This window comes from Pristis pectinata, chromosome 24, assembly GCF_009764475.1.
Source record: "Pristis pectinata isolate sPriPec2 chromosome 24, sPriPec2.1.pri, whole genome shotgun sequence".
Taxonomy (NCBI): Eukaryota; Metazoa; Chordata; class Chondrichthyes; order Rhinopristiformes; family Pristidae; genus Pristis; species Pristis pectinata.
This window is the reverse complement of record NC_067428.1, coordinates 6,631,224-6,658,234: the sequence shown is the minus strand read 5'-3', so window position 1 is coordinate 6,658,234 and position 27,011 is coordinate 6,631,224. Positions and strand designations below refer to the sequence as shown.

The 27,011-nt window shown below is 38.7% G+C and overlaps 1 protein-coding gene across 1 annotated transcript; it reads right to left on the bottom strand.

The window, feature by feature from the left end:
- On the bottom strand, positions 1 to 27,011 carry uhrf1 (ubiquitin-like with PHD and ring finger domains 1). The gene is made up of 16 exons (XM_052037685.1): positions 26,569 to 27,011; positions 20,857 to 21,126; positions 18,722 to 18,903; positions 17,988 to 18,203; positions 17,232 to 17,341; positions 16,706 to 16,892; positions 15,343 to 15,466; positions 14,861 to 14,968; positions 11,851 to 11,955; positions 6,862 to 6,968; positions 5,798 to 5,960; positions 5,206 to 5,343; positions 4,925 to 5,039; positions 2,894 to 3,051; positions 2,517 to 2,615; positions 1 to 1,165 (listed from the first exon to the last, which is right to left on the bottom strand). The coding sequence occupies exons 1-16, from the start codon at positions 26,719 to 26,721 to the stop codon at positions 1,019 to 1,021; spliced, it is 2,382 nt and encodes a 793-aa protein (XP_051893645.1). The 5' UTR covers positions 26,722 to 27,011; the 3' UTR covers positions 1 to 1,018.

Here is a 27,011-nt window from a genome sequence, read left to right as displayed (position 1 = left end):
TGAAAAGCAAAAAAAAACTTTATTTTATGGCAGCATATAGACACAGCATTTACCAAGTGAAAGATTCCGATGGAGGTTCAAAGTCCCACAGCATTTCAGTTATGATTTAGCACCCTTAACGTTTTTTTTTACAAAGAAATTAATTGTTAGAATATGTCCAGTCTGACTCCATTTAAACCTAAATTCTGAAGTATGAAACGATGTCCATGCAATGTTGAGGTACCATACTGCATCCTTTGGTATTGTCATTAGAGAAAGAGGGTGCCTGTGGAAAAAAATTAATTTACAAGTACAAACATGTAGATTGCAGGTCCCCTTTTGCCCAGGTTACATCCCCTTTCACAAATTTCAATTAATAAAGGATTGCTTTTCACAGTTAACCAGGGTGGGAAAAAGATATTTAACAGTTCAAAAGCATAAAAAAGAGACGTGTGTACAATTCTGAATCAAACCAAATAAGAGGTTACTGGTCTATAAAAATACAGCATCAATAAAGCTGCATATTCCCTGCTAAAATAACTTTGATAAATTGATCTGCACAGCTAAGTTTGTCAACCAATGTGCTAGTTTTAAAATAAAATCAGTGCTAGGAAGTCACTCACAGCCCAGCCTTCAATGAGGACAAAGGCACTTATGTGATGGCTTAACTTATCAAGCAGAGAGAATCAAGGCTGACTAGACAGACATCATTCAGCTGAACTTACTCTGGCCAAAGAAAATCCCCAGAAAATTTCCCCCAATTTGAGGTAGTACTTTTTTAATTTTTTTTTCCCCTGCAATGTTACACCAATAACATTGATCTGCATATCTAAGATAAGCTCCTAGACTAAAACAAGCACAAAGATTTTGAGGTTCGTATATCCTACACTGAAAGATTGGGGACGGGAAGTCAGCTACCCTGGATTCATTTGTCAATCTGTCCTCCAGTCAAGCTCCACAGGCCAGAATGCCCATGCTCATAACAAAATAATGACGAATTGTCAAGTAAAAGGCAAGAAATAATCTCAAGGCGAAGGCATCATCGTCCGTTGCCATATCCTGGGAACAGCTGGGTTAGAAGACTTTGCAGGCATTTGTTGACCACCATGCTGCAGTTCTTGCCGATATCATAGCGGCAGGCAGGACAAGTGTATACATCAGCCTTGAACGAACGTTGTAAGCAGCTCTGCAGTTATAGTAATGAAAACAGGAAAACAAACAAACTAGAGTTGAGAATTGTGTTAATGCTTTATGAATTTGTATAAATAATGCTCCAAGTCAAAATCACTTAAGCATTCTTTAAACATTAAGACAATTTAGAAGACCTTAGGGCTTTCATTGCCTTAATGTTCATAAACTTGTTGTTAACCCTAGAAACCTAATGACTTCTAAACTTCCCAGCACAGCTGGCCACTTCAGTTTTTGTTTTGAAAATGTATTCATTTTATGCAATTCAGGTGTCACTGTAAGGGCCTGTATTTATTGCTCAACTCCTTAATTTGTGAGATTGAGGCATCTTCTGGTAAAGGCACTCCCAGTACTGTTAGATAGCAAATTTCAGCATTTAAACCCAGTGACAACTGAAATACATAAATGTTTCCAAGTCAGAATGTGTATTACCCACAAGCATATTATCCCCATGCATCTACTGCCATAATCTATCAGTAGAGCAGAGGTCATGTGTTTAAGAGGAGTCCCAGTAATCTAGATGAGTAAATTTAGTGCATTTTGCAAATGATACACAATGTACCTATGTCATGCCAATGTTGGAGGGAGTAAATATTTAGGGTGTTGAGTGGAGTACCAGTGAAACGGTCTACTTTGTCTTGCATGATATTGAAATTTTCCTAACCCTGGTTTATCAGAGGAGATTCTATTGTGCCTCAATCACATGATGCACATTACTGCTTATTATTATGGGATCAACTAGCATTCAGATGTTTGATTTCCAATTCTTCTACAACACTATCTTCTGCAACAGTGTCACCACCTACTTCATTATTACACTGTCAAGTTATATATGCCTCCAATTAATCACCGGGAAGTTTTATTTTTAAAAAAGGAGGCTGGAAACAAAGTGTTCTGCCTTGACAATTTCATTCCAGGACCAATTGCTGTACAAACTTAACAGAAATGCAAGCAAATATCAAGATGAAAAACTCTTGAAAAATGAGATCAATGATAATATAGGTTATTCATTGCCAAGCCAAATCATATCCCCATTTGACAACTACATGCAAGGTCTAATGGTGGAACACTAAATGAAACACTAAGTGGCTAACCAGCAAGTTTCTCACATTCATTGCAAACTTGGAAGCTCCTGTTACTGTATGGCTCAACTCCACACTCCTTACTGTTGTCCCTACACACATTTCATGTAAAATTCATATATAGCTCCCAACACCAATTTCAGAAAGCAGAATTGTACTTGCATGCAAGACTGAGTCCTAATGTCAAGATCAGAATATGAGCTTGAAGGTATCGAAGGTAAAGTAGATATAATCCAATGCAATGTAGGATTCATTTACAGTACTTACTTTACAGACATTGTGCTGACACTCTGTTGTAATTGGTTGGAATACCACCTCCTGGCAACAAATGCACAAGAATGTCTCTTCCAATTTAGACAGAAATTTCTGGAAAAACACAATATAAAAATCACTGCTATTTATAGGAAATTAAGATCATCTTGACACCATTTTCCACAAACACTCATTTATGAAAAGTTTGTATTTGTGCCTGTGCTCCATTGCAAGTCCCGTGCAATTTTCAAAAGCTGCTAGCTGTGCTGGTCCTTGTTATTCATACAATCTCTTTTGGCACCCAACCACAAAAGTTAAGTCAGATCAAGAGTACTCTGGTCAGAATGAGAAAACATGCAATATTGAATTGTGGAAATGAATTCAATCCATACCGGCCCATCCTTAAGGGATAGCAGTGCTTCATCCCACACTTTCTTATTAACTTCATCATCTTTTATGAGTTTCTTCTGTTCTGCCGTCAATTTAAATGCTTCCACTTTTGGTTTCTTTGGGGTGCCTTTTGGTGATGGGGTTGATGAAACGCTAACATCTGAAGGGAGAAATAGATTTGGAACATAATTACATTGTACAAACTGGTCTACAAGTCAACAAACAAAAAGTCTTGCATTGTGCTTATTTTAAAACCCACAAAGAATTGGGAAGAATTAGTAGAAAGTGTAGGATTTTTGTTATTTTATTCATATCATTAAAAGTAACTAAATAAAATGTCAACTGACACAGACAATTCATTAAACACAACTGATGTTAAATTATCATAGAGAACAGGAATAGCAAGGAACTACACACTTTGGGACATCTCTGGATTATGAAAGATACAATGCAAACTCAATCTTTCTATCCTGCCAAATCACATACAGCACACAACACAACAGCAACTTAAATTATCTGATTAACTTCTAAAAGGAACAAAGTTGCAAGTTCATTGCCAAACGAAAAAAAAGACCCTGAAATTGCAGCCCAAAGTTCTTGGATCAGTAATTGCCCAATCCACTTAAATATTCAGTTTATAAACAAGTTGCACCTGTAAATGTTAAATTGTAAACCTTCATATCTATTTTTGTAGCTGTCATTTGCCATGAGTCACAAGTTTTTCCCCCATTCTGTTCAAAGGGGGAAGAGGGAGAGGAAGGAAAGAGGCGGGCTAATTGAAAGGACATGCGCATCAACTACCTACTGTATGCATAAAACAATGTAAGCAGGCATTCGCTACACAGGCAACCTTGTTACTGTTACAGAATTCACAAATCACTACCCCAAAAATTTGAAATACATAATAAAATTTACTCTTCATAACTTGCGTGAAAAAGTAGTAAATATACATAAATTTCTTTTCAACTTTTATTCCTCGACACATGCACAGATGACACAGCTCCGCATAGTGAAAAATCATAACATGGACTGTTTTCTGGGAATGCATTCCTCCCCCACCCCCCTTCCCCATCAGTGCAGCGAGGTGGGGGTGGGGTGGTAGCCTGTACTTGGATTATAACCTTTCCAAAGTTTTAAAACCCCCACTGACTATGTGGATGTTGTTTATCCAAAGTGGCCCTTCAAGATGATATTTTCAAACCAAAGCAGATAGTACTGAATGGTATGGCAAAGCCGCTTCAGAAGACAGTTAAGAGTCAATGTTAGAGGTAGAGACACCAGAAGAATAGACCCAAGGAAAATAAGTTTCCTCCCTATATGAGTGAAGCTGTTGAGTTTTAAGAATAATCCGTTTTCCAAAAAATTATGATTCTCTTCCAAAATAAAATTTTCTATATAATGTGGTGAAACTTATAAATACTGTCACAAAAAAATGCAGCCATATTTCAGAAGCAAATTCATTACTATCCATATTCTTTTACTTGTATCCCCTAGAAAGAAAAAGAATATCAAGAACAACATTGCTAACCTATACAGCTTTCACTTGCTGCAAATTCCTATTTCTTTAACTTCCTCATTTTTTCTTCATCCATGCCATCACATGTTCCACCAAGCTATATTTTAAAGATATTTCGATCTTCCACTACCCACACAATGACCACTATCTACAAAATGCACTGCAGTTATTTACCTAGCTGCTCCAAAAGAACCTCCCAAACCCATGATGTCCATCACCAAATACAAAGACAATAGGTTCATGGGAACGCAGTCAGTCACAGCTCCTCTCCAATTCGTAAACCAACTGTCTTAAAAAGTTTCCAGCCCTTCATACCATTAGGTCTAAATGCTGGAAACTACCTTCATTGAATAATTGTTAGTTCAAGGTGGCATCCCACCAACACCTTCAAGGATAATCAGCAGTGGGCAATAAATACTAACTTTCATGATGCCCAAATGCCAAAAGTTTTTAAATAATCAAATAGAAAAAAACACCAGTAAATGAGTTTGGCAAAATGGATGTGAAATCAACAGACCTGAATTTGATTTTCTTTTCCTTTTACTTGGTGTTGGCTCAAGATCTTCATCTCTCTTTTTGTTCTCCTTCTCTTTCTCTTTATTGGCAACAGAATCCAGGTAACCTTCCGGATACTGTTACACAAAATGAAATATATTCTTCAACTAAAATGTCACTGAAACTCTCGTCTTAGCCCAACTTTGTAAAAGCCAGCTGAACATTACCAATTAAACAGATTTACCTTTAATCAAACAACATTACAAGATTACAAGATAGGCAGCTTGAAATACAAAAAGTTACCTGCATTGTCAATCCTAGCTTCTTCATTCTCTCTTTACCTTCTCTCGTCCATGGAGCTGGTTCTTCATCATCTCGTTTCAACAAATACCTCCATACCAAGAAACCAGACTTCCCCTTCTCAGGCCAGTATTTCACCACCTAATTCAGAAATAAATTACACTACAATTCAACAGGTTTACTTTCCCTCTTCACATTCTTCACACACTGAAGTTATTGCTCAGATAAAGTCTATTTTAAATTCCAGTAGCTATAAAAATTTATCCAAATTTGTACCACGTTTGTGAATTTTAAATGAGATTATCTTAACTTGAATGTAATAGGTTTAATCTGAACCTAGAATGACAAATACAGTAAACAAATTCAATGTTTATAAACTATCTCCAAGGAAACCACAATTGCCAAAGAGAAGGAATTTGGAAAAAAATGTTAGTACCAATTAATGCAGAAACAAGCCTTCCTGATATATTTGCACATTTTCCATAACTGGCCAAGTCTTAAGAAGATGCATGTAATTTTGCTTACAACAATTGTAACCTTTCATCTTCAAAATGTACTTAAGTATGCAAATTAAAACCTGTTAGTATGTTCATACCTTATAAATGCCATCATAGCGGTTCCCTTCTTCTGGTGCAAACTTGCTGTGTTTACGACCTTTAGCACTTCTCACAACCCTCACTGATTTTCCAGCTCGCCAGTCTTTAGCATCAGCTCCCACTTTGTCATTAATGGGAGCATTACAGTTCAGAGCAAGAGCCCTGCAAAAGAAAGTCAGTTTAACTATTTTTGCAAGCTATGCATGCACTTGCACATATCAACTGTATAAGTTTGCACATTTAGTAGAATTTAGAAAATCGATCTTGATAAAAAGTCTAATATTTCCAACAAATGGGTAAACCAATTTGCTCTGCAATTATTAAAACATGGTGGGAAATACAGATATTAATTCTAACTGTATAGAAGCACTTTCTAACATGTCTAAAATATAAAACCCATGTACTCTAGTCATGACAAAAGAGACTGTAGATGCTAGAATCTAGAACTAACACAGAACACTGGAAGAACTCAGTGGATCAAGCAGCATCTGTGAAGGCAAAAGGTGCAAGCATTTTGGATCAAGAACCTGCATTAGGACTGAGAGCGAACAGAGAGAATTACCAGTACAAAGCAGTACATAGAGGGATGACAGAGGTTGGTAGGTGATAGGATATAGGTTGAACCAGATGGGGAGGAGGAGGATCATCCCCAGCCCACCATCCCCTGCCCACCTGGTTCCAGCCCATTACCTACCAGTGTCTGTTCTACCCATTCCTATTTACTGTTATATACAGGCAACCTTTCTTGTTCCCTCGGTCCTGACGCAGAGCCTCAACCCAAAATGTTGATTTACACCTTTTGCCTCCACAGATGCTACTATATGTGCTGAGTTCTTCCAGCATTCTGTTATTGCTCACTCCAGTCATAAGAATCTAAACCAATTCCTGAGCATAAAGGAATAGGGTGAAAAATGAATTAGTCATTTGCCCATCAAAAAGTCAGAATCTATTTTCAGTACCTACTCCAAATACACCAAATTTACGGGATATACATGGATTATTTGCAATCTTAAACTGGTGTGTAAACCCACTCTAAGACTATTTTCTTAGTTTAGAGACCAACCTATTCATGTTGGTCAACTTCTGATCACATGATTGCTCTGCTGTGCGTTTGTTTCCAGAAAGATCACGACCACCACTTCCAGTGTAGGTGAAGTCACTTCCATGATCCTGTAAGCAAAGTACAACATTCATAGAACTTTCCAACTAATGTGGGTTCTATTGCCTAGAGTTCTAAGAAAGGGATAAAACCTAGGACAAGAGACACTTGTCTGGGAACTGATCAGGCTACCCCAGTCATGAGATGAGTACAAGAATTTGAATCAACTCCCAAGGATGTAGGGTGTAAACCGAAATCCCCATTATTCTTTCTGCAAATAATGGAAAGGATAAGATTCAATACGATCTGTGACCCAACTCCACATACGTCTTTTTCCCACATTTCCTAATAACTTTGGTTATCAAAAATTGATCTACTCTGCATCTAGAGAATGAAAAACAAATATTTTATGAATACTCTTCATTTTCAGTACCGCTCTCACATAATTGTTTAGAATTTCACTGCTTCAGATCTTCACTTAGAATATTCCAACCTTTCAGGTGCAGAGTGAAACACTAGATTTGCCCATTGACAAATAAAGTATTTATTTGTAATTTAATGCTGCATCTACACCGCTTACAATGCTGCCTAGCTTCACCTCTTCACCCAGTGTTTCATATTTCCTTTTTATAGCTCAGCAAACTAGTAAACAGATTTCTAGTCAATAATCCAAGTCATTTATAAAAATGGTGAATTGTTGCGCCTAATTTCCACAAATACCTTTTAACCAGTCTTGCAACTCAGCAAGTGTCCTAGCCAATTCAATAATGAGCTTCAATTAAGTCTCGCATACCTTCTTGAAGTCCTATAGCTAACATACAAAGACAATCTCCACCCTCTACAACTAGTTCTTTATCAAATTGTGTCAGATTTGTCAATCATGACCCTCCATTTTCCAAATTCATGCTCTCTCAGGCTGATCAACTGAAAATTCAGTTTTCCCCAATCACTCCCTTACAGGCACTAGAAATTTAGCAACAGTAGCTCTTTGGCTTCCTCCATAGTTCCTAAGAATGTACAGTTTCCATGGTAAATAAAGCTTCTGAATCAGATCTTCTGGATTCTTCTACTGTAAATGTTAAGACAAACTTCTGCCATTTTATTTCTTTCTACAACACCATCATCTGGTTAAGGGACCAATATTGCTCCTGAACACCAAGCATGATGGTTTTGTTATCTGTGTAAAGTTTCTTTTCATATTCTTTGCACCTCTCAGCCACCATAATCTGCTGTAGTTTGAGTTTTCCCTCTCAGTTTTATATTGTCACTTAAACTTGTGATCATACAGGGTTTGTTTATGGCTCCTGGATCTCCTGCCCCTTGCAGAAATAAGTTGGCTCGGTCTCAATTTTTGTGTTGAACACCTCTCTAAAGTAATCATGGAATGAGAATTGTGGAAAATTATGGCACTAAAAGGAAGCCATTCTGTCCATGTCAGTTAAAAGAATGGAAGAGGCTTGTAGATTACAGTTCTTCAGGTCAAATATGGGAAAGCCGTCAAATGTGTAGAATACAAGAAATGTGCTATTAACCCCTCAAGCCTGTTCCATCATTCCATAAAATCATGGCTGATCCAATCATGGCTTCATTCCACTTTCTTACTCTCCCATAACCCTCGATTTCCTTGTAGTTCTAATGTCTAAATACTCCACCTTAAATATTTTCAATGATTCTGCCTCTGCATTTCTCTGGAGTAAAGAATTCCAAAGTATCACAACTTTCAGAAGAAATGCCTCCTCATTCACCTTAAATGAGTCATCCCTTATTCTAAAAGGATATCCCTTAGTTCAAGGTACTCCTATTAGAGGAAGCATCCACCCTGGCAATTCCCCCCCCAAGAATCTTTTGTTTCAATAAGGTCACTTCTCATTCTTCTAAACTCCATGGGCTCAACCTCTGTCAAATTTCTTCATCCCAGGGACCAATGCTGTGAAACTTCTCCACACTGCCACCAATGCAAGTACTGTTAATGGGGATCTCACTGAAACTTAACAGATACTGAAAAGCCTGGATAGAGTGGACGTGGAGGGGATGTTTCCATTGGTAGGAGAGTCTAGGATCTAAGGGCACAGCCTCAGAATAAAGGGACACCCCTTTTAAACTGGGATGAGGAGGCATTTCTTTAGCCAGAGGGTGGTGAATCTGTGGAATTATTTGCAGCACAGGAGTGTGGAGGCCAAGTCATTGGGTATATTTAAGACAGATTGATAGGTTCTTGCTGGTGGGGGGGGGAGGGGGGGTTAAGGGTTACAGGGAGAATGCAAGACAATGGGGTTGAAAACAAAACTCAGCCATGATTGAATGGTGGAGCAGACTTGATGAGCTGAATGGTCCAATTCAGCTCTTGTATCTTATGGTCTATACCCCTCATTAAATGAAGCCAACAAAACTGTACGTAGTACTCCAGGCAGTCTCACTAGCATCCTGTAAAGTAGCATCAAAAACTTCCTTATCTTCATACTCCATATACCACGACAATAAAGACCAATGTGCTATTAGCCTTTCCGACATACTTTTTATTGTGTTCCATGCACTGGGACTACAGATCCCTTGTGCCACAATATTCTATAGTCTCAATCTTATTTACAAAGTGGTTAACTGTATATTTCCCAAGAATGCACCATCCTTCATTCAAGTGATTTATCTAGATTGTAAATAACCAAGGCCCCTGAAATGTGGCACCCCACTAATTAATGATTACCAATCCAAAAGTGACCAATTTGTCCCCTTTTACTTAGTCAGTCCCTATCTACAGCAATGAGTTTCTATCAATCCGATACACTCTTATGTAGTAACTATGTTTGATTATAATATACAAGATCCCGAGTCCTGACAGGGTGGATGTGCAGGATGTTTCTTCTTGAGAAAATCTACAACTAGGAGTCTAGGGGGTCTCTTTTGTAAAATAAGGAGTTGCCTATTTAGTACACAAATGTGGCAAGCCTTCCTCAAAGGACAGCAGAAGCATACTTGATAAAGATTCAAAGCAAAACTAGACGCTTGATAAGGCAAGCGGTTACTATGGCTAGAGGAGAATGCAATCAGATCAGCTGTGATCTTTTTAAAATGGTAGAGCAGGCTTCAGAGGCCAAGCAGCCTCCTCCCATTCCTAATTCCAACGTTCCTATGTAGCACCTTAATAAATGCTTTCTGGAGATCCAAATATTGCACATAATCTAGTTCCCCCTTATGCCACAGCATTATACATCCTCAAACAGCACCAACAAATTTGTCAATCATAATTTGATTTTCATAAAACCATTTTGACTCAGCCTGATTGTCTTAAAAGTTTCTAAAGGTCCTAAATGGATTCAAGGATTTTCTGCATCAGCTGTTAGGCTAACTGACCTACAGAAAGCAGGAAATTGTCTCCCTTCCTTAGTGAATAGTGTGTTGCATGTGCAGTTTTCCAATCCTCTGGACTCTCAAATTACTAATACCTGTAGAATCCCAAGGATATTAGTAATTTGCAACCAAAGCATTCATTTTTCCAAGGATACAAGTCATCCGATCGAAGGGACTTTTCTGTTTTTAATCCCATTCCTTCGCCTGGTACTTTTTTTCCCCATATGGTTTTAAGTTCCTCCCTTATCTAGTGTTATTGGGACATAAGCATCTCCTATCATGAAGGTCATTCCAAAATGACAATTTAGAATCTCTGCCAATTATCTATTTCTCATCAATTCCTCACTCTCATCTTGATGGGACACCTTCCTTTGGTTACTCCCTTTCATTTTATGCATCTGTGAAAACTATTACTATGTTCTTTTCTTAATATACATGTTATTTGGCAGTTTCCTCCCTTAGATAAACTTCAGAAGGACACACACACATACCAATGAAATACCCTCAATTTTGTATAGGGAAGTACATTCTAGTAAGAAGGATGAGCAGAGCAATATAAAATTAAATGATGCAACTTCAGTAGATGCACAAATAAATTTTGATGCATGTACACAAAACTTTGAAGGGGCAGGACAATTTAAGGATACTATTAGATGGCATATGGGATCCTTGACTTTATGGATCTAGTCCAAGACAACTGAACTTTTAAAACAAAAGAAAAACTTACCAAGGCCAGATGTAGAATAATAACCAATTCTATACAAGATTTACTAGAACAATACCAGTAACACAAAATGCAAATCATTTCGACGTTAAGTTCTAGGAGGTATATGTTCCAAAAGTGGCCACAAATCTGAAAACTACAAAAATAACTTACCTTAACCCGTGCTGATAATGTAATTAGTATGATCATGTATTGTGCCGGTAACTCTCAGGTGGCTGCCTCAGCATTAGCCATCAGCTACAGTAGAAGCTCAGCTATTCAACATTTCACTAATTGGCACCCACAAATGACCGGCACTTCACAGGAAGCATCCAGACCAACATCAGAGCAACACTCAGGCTGATCATAAGGCAGCGTCACAGGAGCATACAACCTAGACCAAAATCAGGGTAGCTCTGAAAGAACACCCAAATATACCCTGCACATCTTTTATTCTTGCCCGCTGGGTAATACCAATTGCCAGTTAATTGTTGAATACAGAAAACAGCTTTAATTCTGTTAATTTACTTATGCGTCACTGTCCTGTTAAATTTCTAAGAGTTGTTATATGCACAGAGGGGTTAACCCCAAATTTTTGAAACCACAAAGATATACTGTGGTCTATTTACTATGGCATATAAACGATTTACAGGAATCTAAATTCAACCAGTCATAAGCGTAGTGGAAGCAGATTATAAAATTTTCTATATACGAATTGGATGAATGCTGAGTCAGAAAAGTTACAAGACAGAGGAAACAAAGCACAATTAATTGGACAGCTCAAAAAGTCAGGACATATGATAGGCTTCGAATCTGGGAAATTAACTTCAAGATAACAACATTTAAAGAGCACAATTTAGAGATAGAATGATATCAAGCATTAATAAATAATATGGGCTACTCACCACATCATCCTCATAACCCCCTGCAAGCACGAGGGAATATGCTCCATCATTGCTCCGGCCATGAATTCCTGCTACATGTGGCCTATGAACTCCTGATTCACTCACCTTCAAATGGAATCAATTAAAGTATCCATTAAAATTTCCATACCTCAGGTGGCACAAAGACAAAGACACTCATATCCTTTGTAAATATATCCATATTTCCTCACTATGCATACCCAGTCAAGGAAGGAATCTCAAGTTTGGGCAGAACGCTATTCTGAAACGTACACATAGCACATTACAAGCCTCCACTTGAAATCACTATTAGAAACTGGACACTTGACAGGCAGTTCCAGGTAGCCATAAAGGTCCCATAAGTCAATTTTATCTACATGTTGGAAAATATGCAAAAATCACTCAATACAGTACACCTTCACTGTACTGTAATGAATGGCATCAAAAAAACACAAGATTCATTAAGACAGACCAATAACTAGAAAAATGGAGAGGGGAAGCTATTCTGCCATATATAGGAGCAACAGTATGTACATATGTCAGATTTTTGAATTTATTATTATTACAGGATCTCATTCATATGTACAGGTTGGGCAATCATAACCCAGGGATGGCATATACACTCTTTTGGCCAACCCTACCTATCCTTGGATCAGAAGCACTGGGTAATTTCATTTAAACCACCTGATCTCCCAATTTTGGTGCAACACCATCCTTTACATTGCTTAAATCCTCTGATAAAACTATATAAGGTTTATAATTAGCACCTTTCATTGAAGCTTTCAGGGGCTTCCTTTTGGGGCTGTTGGTATTTCAGACTAACTGCAAGAGTACATCTCTCGTGGCAAAACATTTGGTGCTGAGCAGTGGGGATTTCAGTTACTCAAACAGCAGAGAGTGTTCCAATTCTTCTGGAATGTATACAACAAAAGTAAGCTTTGCAACATCTCCTTACAGTAGAACTCCTGTAATCCATCATTTGGCTCAGAGCACAGCATAGGGTCCAGAGTGCAGGCGAGACTGTGGCCAGAACAGAGGATCAGGAATATGGCCATTGCAAAGGTTGGGGTTTGCAACACAGGTAGGTTTGCAGATGGAGCCAGGGCCCAGAGTGCTTGTATATTTCCTGCTTCCTTTAAACTCAAAAGTTCACTGGCAAATTACATTACTTTTAACATAAAAATCTAGTAGTCCAGAAAATATGCTTGTCTGGCACCAAAGCTCAGTGGGTGCCAGATTAGAGTTTTACAGTAGTGAGAATTTAAGAGTGATGAGACTATCATCTCAGGTATCTTGCATGGGTTGTAGCTGACCTGGAACCACTTACTTTGAGACCAAATGGAGTTGAAACTTGAAAAGGGCAATTTTTGCAGCAGTAAGAAAATGCTTAAATTCTTCAGACTGGGAATGTTCACCAGGAGTAAGGTAGTCTCCATTGATGCTCAAGAACAGGGGATTAAGCTAATAATTTTAAGCACAAGGTCTATGAGCATTTCAATTTTAGCAGATTTGCCCAATCCTCATTTCAGCCAAACCACTACTTCAGTACAAGTTTCATAAAACAAAAGTTCAAGTCATCAATCACTGTCTCAATGCCCAAAGTGAGCATTGGGCATACTAGAGAACTCAGATCCGAAACATTAGGAAATTATATCATATCCAAGATCCAGAGGATCAAAGACATGTTCTCTACTGTTAAGGCTTTGATGGGCTGCTATGGTACCTGCACTAGGCAAGATATGGCTACCCAGTGAATAAATGCAGATTAAAAATCCCCATTCTACAAATGAGTCCTAAATGTTGCTTTCCAAAAGGTGGTAACACCCAATACACAATTCAAGTTTGTTGTTCTAATACTTGATGCAAAATATAACCCCCAAGTTTTAATTTAATGACATTTCATGGACAACACAGCATGCAAGGACTCAGAATACAGCCAAACAATATGAAACATTCTCTTGCAGTGATTAGAAAAGTGAAAGAAAACACAATTTAAAGTGCGGATTTAATGATCTTTCTCCTTGGTTTAACTACTTTCATCATGTTACAATACAGAAAAATATATCAGCCTCATGTGCTCCAAGGATAGTGGTAGGACATTACCAACTATACCTCCAAAGCCTTCCAATATCCAGTAAAAGAGTGCATCATTTGAATGCACGAAAACTTAGTACTTCATATTAGCTGCCACATTAGATAGTAATGAAAAATAAAATTTATAAAACTTATAGTCTCGGGCAGCGCACACATTTGAGGGCGGCACGATAGCGTAGCGGTTAGCGCGACGCTATTACAGCACCAGCGATCGGGGTTCAATTCCCATCGCTACCTGTAAGGAGTTTGTACATTCTCACATGTCTGTGTGGGTTTCCGCCAGGTGCTCCGGTTTCCTCCCACATTCCAAAGACGTACAGGTAGGTTAACTGGGGTTTAAAATGGGCAGCACAGACTTACTGGGCCAGAAGGGCCTGTTACCACACTGTAAATAAAATTTAAAACAAAAACCATCTGACCTTTTATTGCTTATAAGCAAACAAACTGTATCACTACAGTTACTCTTAACTTTACGTGCACAAAAAATGCACTCTATTCTAACACCAGACATTACGAGTGTCAGAAAAATCCAGGGGTTTTGGGGGGGGGGGGGGGGGGGTTTAGAACAAAGCCTCAAACCTATCAGGAGTATTATGCCCATGGAGTAGAATAGAACACTAAGGGCCAGAAACCTCAAATGATATCCTCTAGTCATAGATGGAGAGATCAGGCCAAGGGAAACAAAAATAATTCAAAAAGGAAAGACTTACTTCATCCTATTCAAATACTAGCAACACAATCTGGTGATAAAATTGCTAACAATCTTTCCACAGCAGTAAATACAGCTGCTACTTGGTTATCTTTTTTTCCTACAAGTCAAAGATATTAGTGTCAAATTGACTGCAATGTGCTTTAATAGATTTCAAGCTTATTTCATCTACCCAGAATTACAAACAAAACAATTACAAAGAAAACATACCTGGACTCTGAATTTCCACTGAGTTCCCACTGGAACACCTGGGATAGGCCCATAATGATTAGAGGGGACAATGGTGCACTCTTTAGTGCGGCCCACACAAGCCATACCCTGAAATAGGCCACATTAAGAGAAATTAATAGTTGATAATGCACAACTTGAGAATTCATCGTGCACTAACATAAAAAGGAGCCACAAGGGCAATAACATTTCTGAAGATATATTGTTCTATGTGGCATAGTTATGATATTTATATATGCATTGTAAAACTTGACAATTGCAATCAATGTAGTATTTAACAGTAGGCTGAGGATCATACTTGATATCAAGTACCATGATGAAGACATCGTATTTCTTCCGAAAGGATTTAAGTATTGCCATGGAAGTCAAGTTGTAGCATTAAATTGCCAAATTTTAGTTTCTGCAGAATGTCACTGTCTGCAGAGATCAGTTGTACCAGTAAAGAAAAAAAAAATTATCCTCACCTTTCCCCAGTCTCTCTGGCAAGCAGAGTTAGCAGAAGCCATCTTGGCCTTCTTTTTGCTCTCTTTGAGTTTTTCACCAGCCAGCACCACTTCATTGGCATCATTTTTGCATAGAGGACAATACCTGTAAACACACATCCCCACACATAAATTAGTTACAATCAGCATCAAAGATACATAAATATAAAAAAGTTTTTAAATTGCAAACTAAAAGGGAGAAAAAAAATACAAACTATAAAAAACACAAGCTCTCGAATTTATCACTCCCCACAATCCCACCCGTGCTTTAAAATGTTATTTATTCGCACATTTCCCACCTTATTCCAGAGCGCTACAATACAATGGATTCATGAAGTAGTGACTAGCAGATTTAAGGACAATGCTTTTCAGGCAGGGAGAAACACCCCATAACAAAAATTAGTTATTTCCATTCAAACTGAAGAAATATGATCAAGTCAAAATACAATTAGAAAATTAAAATGTCTTTATATTGATGGAGATTGCAAAACAAATTTAGAACTTTAATATTAAACAAACCCACTTTCTTCTAATATTCAGTTACGTAGATGCTTTCATAAAAGCTGTTCATTCTGTAGCCTGCAGGAAACTTAGGACTTCCCAGATTATTGCTCACAAGTTAACGAAAACTTCTGTAATGCAATTAAATGCATCTTAAGATAGAAAAACATTCAATTGCTGCTATAATGAGAATCAACAGGAATGCTTGCTTTATTTAAAATAATTAGTTTCCTGGCCAAATGTAATTTTTCTTTTTATTTGCAATGGAGCAAGTACCCCTTCAATGGCTACTCTGACAGTGATTCAAGTTCATCAAAATGGTTTCTTCTACTACTGTGTAATTGCAGAATTATGACAATAACAGCCACTTGTGCAATTGCCTTAAATTCAGTGCAAATCTCCTGCTTTACTAAGTGTGACAAAAACCCATAAATTACTATTCTCTGGCTGACATCCCTCCAAACTAGAAGGCAGCATCAAGGTGAGGCAGGGAGAAATTAGCAGCAATGTACTCCAGTGCTATCTACCCATACGTGCCACAGAAAGTTACCACACTGCTTCTCAACATTGTTATTAAACATCATAGGTGCTTTCGGATAACCACCCAGAAGTGTAAAGGTTTTCAAATATATGTTCTGGTACACTTGAGTCTTTGCAGTGTGCCAAGTAATTACTCAGTTTATGTAAGAGACATCAATGAAGCACTTTGGATCTACTCTACAATATAATACCTCCATGAAGTGAATATTAGATAATAAACTGCTCCTGATGAGAATTCAATAATAAAAGTAATTGTTGCCTTTCTTCACCAACTGAAAGAGGTGCATAGTCTAGCTCAACATACCAGTCATCAACTTCTGGTATGCTAGTGAGAGGAGGACTCAGGCAGTAGGTATGGTAGGCCATATCACACTCATCACACAACAGTTGCTTCTCTGGGTCACCCTTTCCACCACATACATGACAGGCACACTGCTTGCAGTCCTTATTAGGGTTATCTTTGCAATGTTTGCATTCAGGTCCATTCTGCCCTAAAGACAATAAAACAAATCAAATTTGTAATTTAATATAAAGTATTAAGATTTGACAACAAAGTTACTAGGGAAGCAAATAAGAGCAGTTGAGCAAAAAGGAATGATGCTGTTTTCCCTCTTAATGTTGCCCCCAAATAAAGCAACTGATTCAACTTCAATATTATTGCTCTTTACAATGCAACCAGTAACTTAATGAATTGGGGATTAAACCCAAATGTCTAACAAACCACAGTGCTAAAACTAAACTTAAAAATGCTAGAAGAGTACTTTCTTATATTCAGCTCTAGGATACTGAGAACTTGCATGTGACTTAACACCAACCCTCAAGAGCCTTACTTTTCAAGGGACTCTCAGATGCATCCACTCCAACACTTCCTGGTTCCTCAATCTTATAGACTTCATCCACCAGTGAGATTTTACAATCATTCAAAGTATCACCAGCATCCCTATAGCAATAAGGAATAAAACTCATAACAATTAAATGACTCCAAAGAGGAAGGATTCTGGCTGACAAAAATAAGCAGAACTATGGAATAAACAGCAGTGATAGGTCAGAAAATTGACTGGATTGTTTTAAGAAGAGAAAAGGCTGGGTTTTTAAACAATCCTATGGTTCTCTTCTGACTTGTAAGCATGAGCCATCTAGTAAAAACTCTTGCTATATATAAAATATGTACAGCCCAAACATATGTGGTATGAGATTACACAGTACCATGCCACAACTCCTCTACTACTTTTCAGTAGTCAATGGTTGATAACCACCCATTAAGTATTACTTAATTTGCTCCATTAAAGGCATGAGAGTTACTTTTAAATATTCAAAATTGCAGATTGAACATACAAGGGCAAGATCACAGAGCATGTGGAAGAAACCACAGTCAACAAAGCCAGTCCTCCCAAAAGTTAGTTGTAGGAAAGGCACACAAGAGTTCCAGAATTTTAGTTTTAAAGGAGGGAAAATCTCCAAAACAGATTACTCTGCATTTGCACTGGACTTCCCACATCAAAGACAAATATAACGACTATTCAGCAGGTAATCTGATTTCAGAACATTCAGTTGAAAAAAAATACCTAAAATGTTTAGATCCTCACCCCAAAAGAATTTTTGCATATATTTCTTTAATAGTCCTGGTCTCCCTTTTCCGCAGGATTTCAGCGTCATACCAGTATCCTCGCTCTTTAGGTTCATCTGGGTTATAGTTCACCATCACCACATGTCCAACATGGAGTTGGTGCCATTGCAAGACTGTCCTCGCTCGCGGCCTGATGTCTTTCCATCGCAACTGCACAACTCCATTTTCAGGGTAACTTGGTAGAGCCAAACACATTTCAACATTACAAATTTAACATTAAGCAATATCTATATATTCGTATCACCTTTGATGACAAACTTGAATAGTAGTATTTCATAATGGATACACAGACATTTGTCCCTGCTCAAGTCCTTTGTCAGGCCCTAAGAGTCAAAGTGATTGCTGAACAAATTTTGATCACCTTGTAAGATTGAGGAGGAATTATTATATTTTTGACCCTTTCAATCACCTCCACAACCTCCATTAAATTTGTCTGGGTTTTTCCTAAACAGATTCTTCAGTTTCTAGGAAAATGCATGATCTTTGAGTTAGGTGGAATGGATACAAATTGTGATACATAATAAATCCTAGTTGTCCCCATCTCAGTTCCACCATTTTAAAACAGGTCAAGAATGCAAATAAAGTTAGATTAGCCTTCAGCTAATGTGCAAATAGCAAGCTAAGAAGTATTCCTAAATTAAGTGACATATGTAAATTAAAGGATTTTGTCCATTAAATGGCCTTTATACATACTCTTCATATTTAATGTGATAAATCACATCTTCATTGGCAATCTTGCTTTCCATAGTTTTGCTTGAATGTGCAGATTCTTCATCAATAGCTCTGCTTGCACCTTCATCCTGCGTTACATTGACAATCACCGCTTCAAACCAAGCACCCATGTGCATATCTCGGGCATCAATCAATTCATTTATCTGGAAAAAAATCCAACAATTCAAAATGTTTTCCAGTTCCTAGGCTTCCTCTAGAACAATCAATGCATCAAACCATTATAGTACAGAAAAAAAAATTCGAAGACATATACACAATGAAAAGGATCAAACAAATAATGATTGAAACATCCAAGTCAAACCATAAACAAAAGCAGCATCATCCCATCAAGAACACCATGTCAGCAAAATGCTGAAAATTACCCACTACATGGAAATTCCAGAGTGCTAATTCCAACTCTCACACACCAATAAAATTGAAAGTACATCATTTGAGGATGCATAATACATACAACAGAAAGGTTACAGCACAAGTGTCTAATGTGGTATGCCCAAGTACAATGATGCAACATTTGCTGGTTCAAGAAAATACTCACTCAGTGACACAACCTCAGCAGTTCGACAATAATACCACCAATTTCACCCTCATGGCATCAATCCATGCACCTTCCTCTAAGCAGGCAGAAAGGCCGAGGGGATAGTGAAGAAAGGGTCTAAATTACATACATCAAGGATGAATAAAAAGCAAAAGCTTATGGCTACCTACCATCATCACCACTGAACAACTTACTTCCTTTTTTTAAAAAAATTCATTTTCTGAATCTGGGTGTCACTGACAAGGCCAACATTTATTGCCCATCCACACTTGCCCTCAAGGTGGTGGTGAGGAGCCACCTTAAACCATTGCAGTGTGAGCTGGAGAGGAACTTGCAGATGGTCATGCTCCTGTATACCTGCAATGAATTATTCTCCTGACCTGCGCCTTGTAGATGGTGGAAAGGCTCTGGGATCTCAGGAGGCAAGTCCCTCACCACAGGATACTCAGCCTCTGAACAACTCTTGAAGTTATGGTGGGGCTGGGATGAATGCCCTCTGACAACTTTGTCCAAAGAATGACAGGAACTTTTCCCCATTTAATGCCCTTCATTTTACCAGAGTTTCTCAATGCCACACCGTGCATTTTCTCTCACCCCTAGAAATCAGCATTTTGGTCCATGTTTGGTCTAAAGCTCTAATAAGCTCTGGAGCCAAGTGAGCATCATCATCCAGGTCATTGGTGATGAAATGCTGTTTGATAGCACTGATGACACCAGCTTCCATTACTTTGCCAATAATGATTGATAGAAGACTGATTGGGCATTAATTTATCAGACTGGATTTGTCCTGCTTTTGTGAAGAGAACATATCTGGGCAATTTTCCACACTGCTAGGTAGGTGCCAGGATTGTAATGATACTAGAACAACTTGGACAGGTGCACTTAGTTTTGGAGCATAGCCCTTCAGCATTACAGCTAGAATGCACTCTTCACTGTTTCTTGGTGTCATACAGATTGAATGGAACTGGCAGAATACTAGTTTCTATGACAGCGAGGATCTCAAAAGGAAGCACAGATGGATCATCTATTTGTTACTTCTGGCTAAACGTGGCTGAGTCGTTCTGGCTTTACTTCAGTACTTATACCGAGTCCCATCATCATTGAGAATGGGTTGCTTTGCATTTGGGATCCATGCTTTGTTGTTCAACAGTCCACCACCATTCAGAATTAGTTGTGGTAGGACTGCAAAATTTCAGTCTGACCCATTGGCTGTGAAATCGCAAAGCTCCACTAATGGCATAGAATTTAACTTGCACCTCAACATTTTTTAGATATACCCGATGATCCTCTCCAGCTCTAATGATAACCGATTTCCATAAAATTTCAGTTAATAGTCTAGTAGGGAAAGGTAATTTTAACAACATCATGCAGCTCTCAGACAACATTCAGAAAGGATACTGGAGAAGCCTGTGATTGAAAGCAAATGTGCTCTAGTAACTTAAAAGCAAATTGTCAGGCCTGAGAGGATTATCACAAAAAGGATCATAATTTGCTTCTTAGAATTCATGGATATTTCATACTGCACATCTGTAGCTGAGCAGCGTAACAATCCAGTGCTCACCTTGTACAAGCCAAATCCTGGGTCAACAAGATCAGGATGAGTTGAAGTTCCTGCCTGGCCTTCCAGTTCCATAGTAGCCTCACCATTATTAGAGTTCTTATCTGATTCACTCTGTGCAGATCCACAACCAGAGTCTGTGTCAGACAGCTCCGCATCTTTCTCTTTTCTGGTTGTGCCCTTTTGTACAATTTGACCAACCTGGCGAATAAGCAGCTGGATGATGTCATTTAGCCCAACATTGTAGTCGAAAAGTGAATGGTCATCTTCCATCTGGAAAAAAAGGAAAATGAAGTTAAACAGCTGCTATAGAACCATATGTATTGAGGTATGCTAGCTACATCTAGTGGTAGTTTTTGTTTACTAAATTTCAGCAAAATACATTCATAATACACAAATCTAAAAGAAATTTATTTTACTATTTCTCAGAAACGTTCTAGTTTTCAGCACAAAAATGCAATTACTTTACACCCCCTAAAATAATAACCCAATGATAAAATACAAGAAAGGAGGAAAAGGCACCACAGAACAATTTCTTTAATAGGCACAGTACTTAAGTTACTGAACAAGCACAGAGATACCTGAACCATCAAGAGTTTGAAGCAACTGATTAAATGAATCAGGAACTTAAAGAATCAGCAATGGTAAGGGTGCTTTTGCCAAAAAACCCTTGCTTTACTAATGTCATTCAAGCAGCAAGGAAACTGCAGACGGGGAATGTAAATATGGTTAATTAAATAACATATAAGTAACAGATACTCAATCATCACAATCAATTTACTGGATTCAAGTAGTAAAGAGCTGCTTGGTTCAAAGGAAATCTGCCACCCCTCACCCAGCCTGTTGTGCAACTCCAGACCCACAGTAATGTGGTCGACTCTGAAATAGCCCAACAAGCCATTCAGTTGTTTCAATAAAAAAAAGCAATAAAGAGAATAAAACTGAACAAATTACCAGTTATTAATGTTTACACTGGATTCAGACACAAAAATATTTTTAAAAATGCTGTTTTATATCAACTGGGCTCGGCAACCAGATTGGGAGACCTATCCAACACCCACATGTACCTGTTCAACTATCTTTTAAAAGTTTTTTTGTGAAGCAACAGCCTGACATAGCTAAAGTCCCAGATTCATCAATTATAATTCCAGGATGTGTGGCCTGTCCCACCAGCATGGAAGACCCATTAGGTTGACAACCTTGTATTAGACATTAAAGGAAGAATGATCTTGGAGTTCTCAGTATTCACACCAGACTCCATGAAATCTTATGCTATTAGCTCAAATACAAACAAGGAAATCACTTGTTAATTATCAACTGCCATGCTCTCCCAATCCTGAAACTAGAAAGACACTTGGAGACAGCACAGCCTAGAAAGCAACAGACAAAGTGTGACTTGGTTGTATGACAGAGCTGGAGAAGTACTGAAGGACATAGACAGTAAAACTAGGTATGTGGCAGATGGCAAAAGAACCAAAGGGACAAATCCACTTGACATATTGCAATCTATCCACTGCAAATGCAGTTGTCTACTGCTATATTGAAAGGAGTGACCAAACAGTCCTGACAGAGGGAAAACCTAGCACAAAGGAGAGATGTTTGTGGATTGTACAAGATTAATAAATGTCAGTCCAGGACACACTAGCTAGAGTCCCTCGGTGCAATGTCCTTGGCTCAGCCATCTTCAACTGCTTCATCGAAAGCTCAGCAGAAGTGATGTTGGCTGATAATTACTCAATTCCATTTACTGCTCTTCAGTGAAGCAGCCCATGCCAGCACAGTCAACCCTGGACAATATTCTGACATACTACAAATGTGAGGCAATGAACATCTCTAACAAGAGTGTCTAGACACCTACTCTTGGCACTTAACAGCATCAAACAAGTCCACAGCTTTCTCTTGGAGGTTACCTTTGACTATAAATTAAAATGGATCAGCCACATAAATACTGTGGCTACAAAAGGATATCTTTTGGCAAGTGACTTATCTGCTGGTTCCTCAAAATTAATTAACCATTTACAAGGCATAGATCAGGATTGTAATGAAATGCTCTCTACAAGTGCAGCTCCAATGACCCTCAAGAAACACCACCCAGAATAAAGCTGCCCACCTAACTGGCAGCCCACCCACCACCCAAAACATTCATCCCTTCCACCACTGTCTTAAATGTGAACCAGCTGCATACTGCATAAACATTATTTACAAGACTATTCCAAATGCACCTCTCAAATCCACAACCAGGAAGAATAGCAGTAAATGGTGAATGGGAACAAATCATAGAACGGAAATAGGCTCTTTGGCCCAACTAGACCATGCCTAACAAAATGCCCATCCAAGGTTGTTCCATTTGCCCACGTTTGGCCCATACACTTTTAAACCTTTCCTATCAGTGTACCTGCCCAATTAACTTTTAAAAGTTGTTTCTTTTTTTAACCTATTAAAAATTATACCTGACAAACCTAATGTCCTCAGCTGTTTTTGTAAAAATGAGACAAACTGAAAATAACGAATGAAGCACATGGCTAGCAGAATTCTCAATAAAACCTATGAAAAATGTATATTACATCCTCATGATCACAACTATCAATGAAATGCCACCTAACATTTTTTTGAAATCTTCACTGATGCCTCTGTGCTCTTGATAGTTACTACAGGCAGTAAGGAGATCTCTTGATGTGCAATCCATAGTTCTAGCAATAGGAGTAAAATAGGCACAGTCCCTCATTTAACTGTAGAACAAGAACAGTCCTAGAGGAGGATAGATTAAACAATACCACCTCTCCCAAAATGAAGGACTTCAACCAATATTAAGTTTGTCTTTTTCAATAAAAGTGTGACTGTTAAAAAGACAAGTCTCATAAATAATGACCTAAGATTAAAAAATAGACTATTTGCCAGCTAAAAAGATCTTGAATAAACTAGAGTTGTGTGGTATCGGACTTCTTCATAGTACACGCTGCTTTATGACCAAGTTCAATTCACTCAATAGACTACAAAAATGGCTGATGTGTGAAATTGAAAGTTACCCAAATCATTCAACAAAGATTGCTTTTCCAGTACAGAATAAAGCTACGTTAAAGGGTAGCTTTATTCTGTACTGAAAAAAAAACAGAATCCCTCAAAGCACAGTACAGACAATGAAGTACTTTAAGGCATTATTTCAGTTGCAATGTAGGCAAAACAGCAAAAATTTTCATACAGCAAGCTCCCAAACAATGCTGCTCATTCCTCAACAGCAGGATCTCTCAAAGATGAACAATTAAAAAGTACTCGACGGATAATAAGGATGCAGAATGTTTTTTAGCTGAGAACAAAATATTGGTATTAAATAAATACCAAAATGCAAGATTGCACTCAGAATGAAACTTCAGTGCTCGTTCTGTCTGAAATCCATTCCCTAATAAGATAAAACTGAATGAAGTCCATGACGATACCATCTTTAAGTTCCACATAAAATGCCATCATGCCAGGGAACTATTTTGTTATATGCATACTGATCACCAATGGCACTAACTTCAAGAATGCTATATATAAACAATGCTGAAATCATGATGTAGGAAGCATGAATTCAAACCAATTCATTTGAACTAAACAAAAAGCTACAGAAGGGACCTTGATAAGTTTGGTATATGACTACAGCATTGGTCATTCTCAAAAGTGAACCAGCTTCCTTTGCTTGATATTCCTCCGTTTTAAACCTGTTGTTTAAAAATTGCTACATCAGTCTTTCTGCCATATTAAAATATTTGCTTCCCTCCCCCACTAAAAAAAGGACAATAATAAAACTGCATCTGTTAGAAACTTGCAATGAAAATAGAATCAAATTTAAAACCCCTGCTCCATTTTGATAAAGGCTCCCAGACCTGAAACATCACTGTTTCTCTTTCCACAGATGCTGCCTGGGCTGCTGAGTGCTTCCAGTGCTTGCTGGTTTTAAAAAAGGATATAACAATTGCCACCACTTGTCTATCACTTTCCCATAATCCATTCATCATTTCATGAAAACAAACTAAAAATGCCTCAGTATGTTTAACATATTTGAACAACTACTTAGAAAGAATTATACCAGTTTCAGAGTTGGACAGGGGGAAATACAGATATTGCAATTCCATTTTAACTTTCACTGACTCTATATGGATGCAAGCAAAGAAACCAACTGGCAATCAAAAAATGCAACTATTAACTAGGTTTGTCATTGCTTTGCCAAGGAAACAAGGAATGGGCAAAAAAGTTCAATCTTGCTGGTGATGTCCATGTCCTGAGAATTATCTTTTATACAATGGGTACATCAAATTATGGCTGTATTGCTGATGCATTTAGCCAATTTATTAATCAAACTATTGTACACTAACCAAAAGAACCCAAAATCTGATCTTTATTATGTTCACTAATGCCAATTTCAGAGGCATTAAGCCTCATAGTTGTCAATTGTGTAACTGGGCATTATTCCTGTCTGCACAGATAATTATTTGATTAGAAGACCCATGGCTGGATTCGCAAAAGTTCCAGCCCAAGGTTTGACAGCGATGAGAACAGAGTGCTTATCCAATCAAGACCCAAACCAGGTAAAAGTAACAGACACCGCTTTCTCGAAAGCCAGAGTAACTTAGATGACAATATTTTTGAGGTGGTGAAACAAGAAAAACATTTTTCAAATGGCTGCCCTTTTAAGCGAACTTCATGGTGTTGAAGTTCTTCTCCAGGCGGCGCTCAAAACCAATAATCCTTTCCACTGTAAAAAAACTGGCATAAGTCAAAATCTCATCAGTTAATTTGTATAATGAAAGATAACACCCCTTTTCTTTTTCAGCGCTGTCTACGCCAACTATCCGATTCTAACCAATTAGATCACAAGCCGTTTGGACTACATGCTCTATTACGAAAAAAAGACTTTCCAGAGTGGCGCCAACTGGAAATAATACTTTCTACTCTATACTGCGAATGAATGCATTTAATAAAAAAATCCTTTAGTAGCAAAGAAAAAGTGAGTGCAAAAAGTTGCCTAAGCAGCACACCCTTTCACTGCGGTGAAATGTATTCTTAATGCCTGAAATGAATGAATCAGAATGAGCTGTAACCGGATACAGGACACTTAGCGCCTTTTTGTTCAGCCAACTCCTCCCGCACAACCAAACCCGATGGAAGAGCTCAAGACCGGTTGAGTGACAGGCAAAGCAGCCAATCAGAAACGACACAGCTGGACACTAGACCATCGGCCGCAGCCCTCCGGCCAATGCAAACGCGGTAACTAGCAGGCTAGGTTTCCGTGTAAACACCTCTGAATGTAGTTGTAAGAGTTTACTATAAAGTTCAAAACCCTGTAAAGATTACTTAATGCTGGAATATAACGGTGGAGAGCTGACGATCAGCTGGAAGCAAGCGACGGGTTAACGTCTCCCGCTTAAAATGACTGATGCCCTCCAAAGCGGCCACTCTCCCAGAGGGGGCAAACCCCCGAGTCGCCATCTCGGCTCCAAGTTACCCGGCGTCAACCTTCCCCCACACCCGTTCGCCTTCTTCGCTGTCAGAACCCTCTGCCTCACAGAGTTGGCTGCTGCCTTTGTTGTCCGGACCATTTCTTGGTTGTCCCAAAGGTAAAGGCGCTCAAATCTGCTCAGTTTACCCGCCCCCCCCCCCCCACCCACCCACACACACACACCTTTAACTGAACGCTGGCGCTTTTCCCACTTCGGTCCCTCAAACAAAAAAATGTACCTGCTTTCCCCGGTAGAAAAGCCGCTGGCGATCGGCCTCCACCCCAAACGCCTCCCGGATTTTTTCCCTTAATTCCTGCACTAGAGTCAGTTTGGAGAGTCCATCAATGTGCCGGGTCTCCCTGCCGTCCATCGTCCGCACCTGGATCCACATTTTCAGTCACTCGTAAAATGCCAACTAGTATTCAGAATGGACGCGGTGGGTCTATCCCCTACGTCTCCTACTCACTATCGAGGGGGAAAAGGAGGGGAAAAAAAGTTTCGCGCGAATTCGACTTTTTTTTGAACCCAACGGATCTTCTCCGCGCGCGCGGCGCCCGATTCAAACCCGCGCTCTCCCGCCTTGCGCGAGCCGCCCCTCTGCCTCCCGCCTATTGCAGCGCGCGCACTCTAAACCCAATCCTATTGGTCGGACGTGCGAGCGGCAAGCGTGTGTTGTCGTGT

What these genes read in the sequence shown, in the direction of transcription:
- uhrf1 (XM_052037685.1), bottom strand. Translation starts at nt 26,721, where the DNA reads ATGTGGATCCAGGTGCGGACGATGGACGGCAGGGAGACCCGGCACATT. An exon ending in TATCACATTAAATATGAAGA is followed by an intron (nt 18,204 to 18,721) that starts GTATGTATAAAG and finishes GGCTCTACCAAG; the next exon opens with TTACCCTGAAAATGGAGTTG. An exon ending in ATACCAGAAGTTGATGACTG is followed by an intron (nt 15,467 to 16,705) that starts GTATGTTGAGCT and finishes GTGTGTTTACAG; the next exon opens with GTATTGTCCTCTATGCAAAA.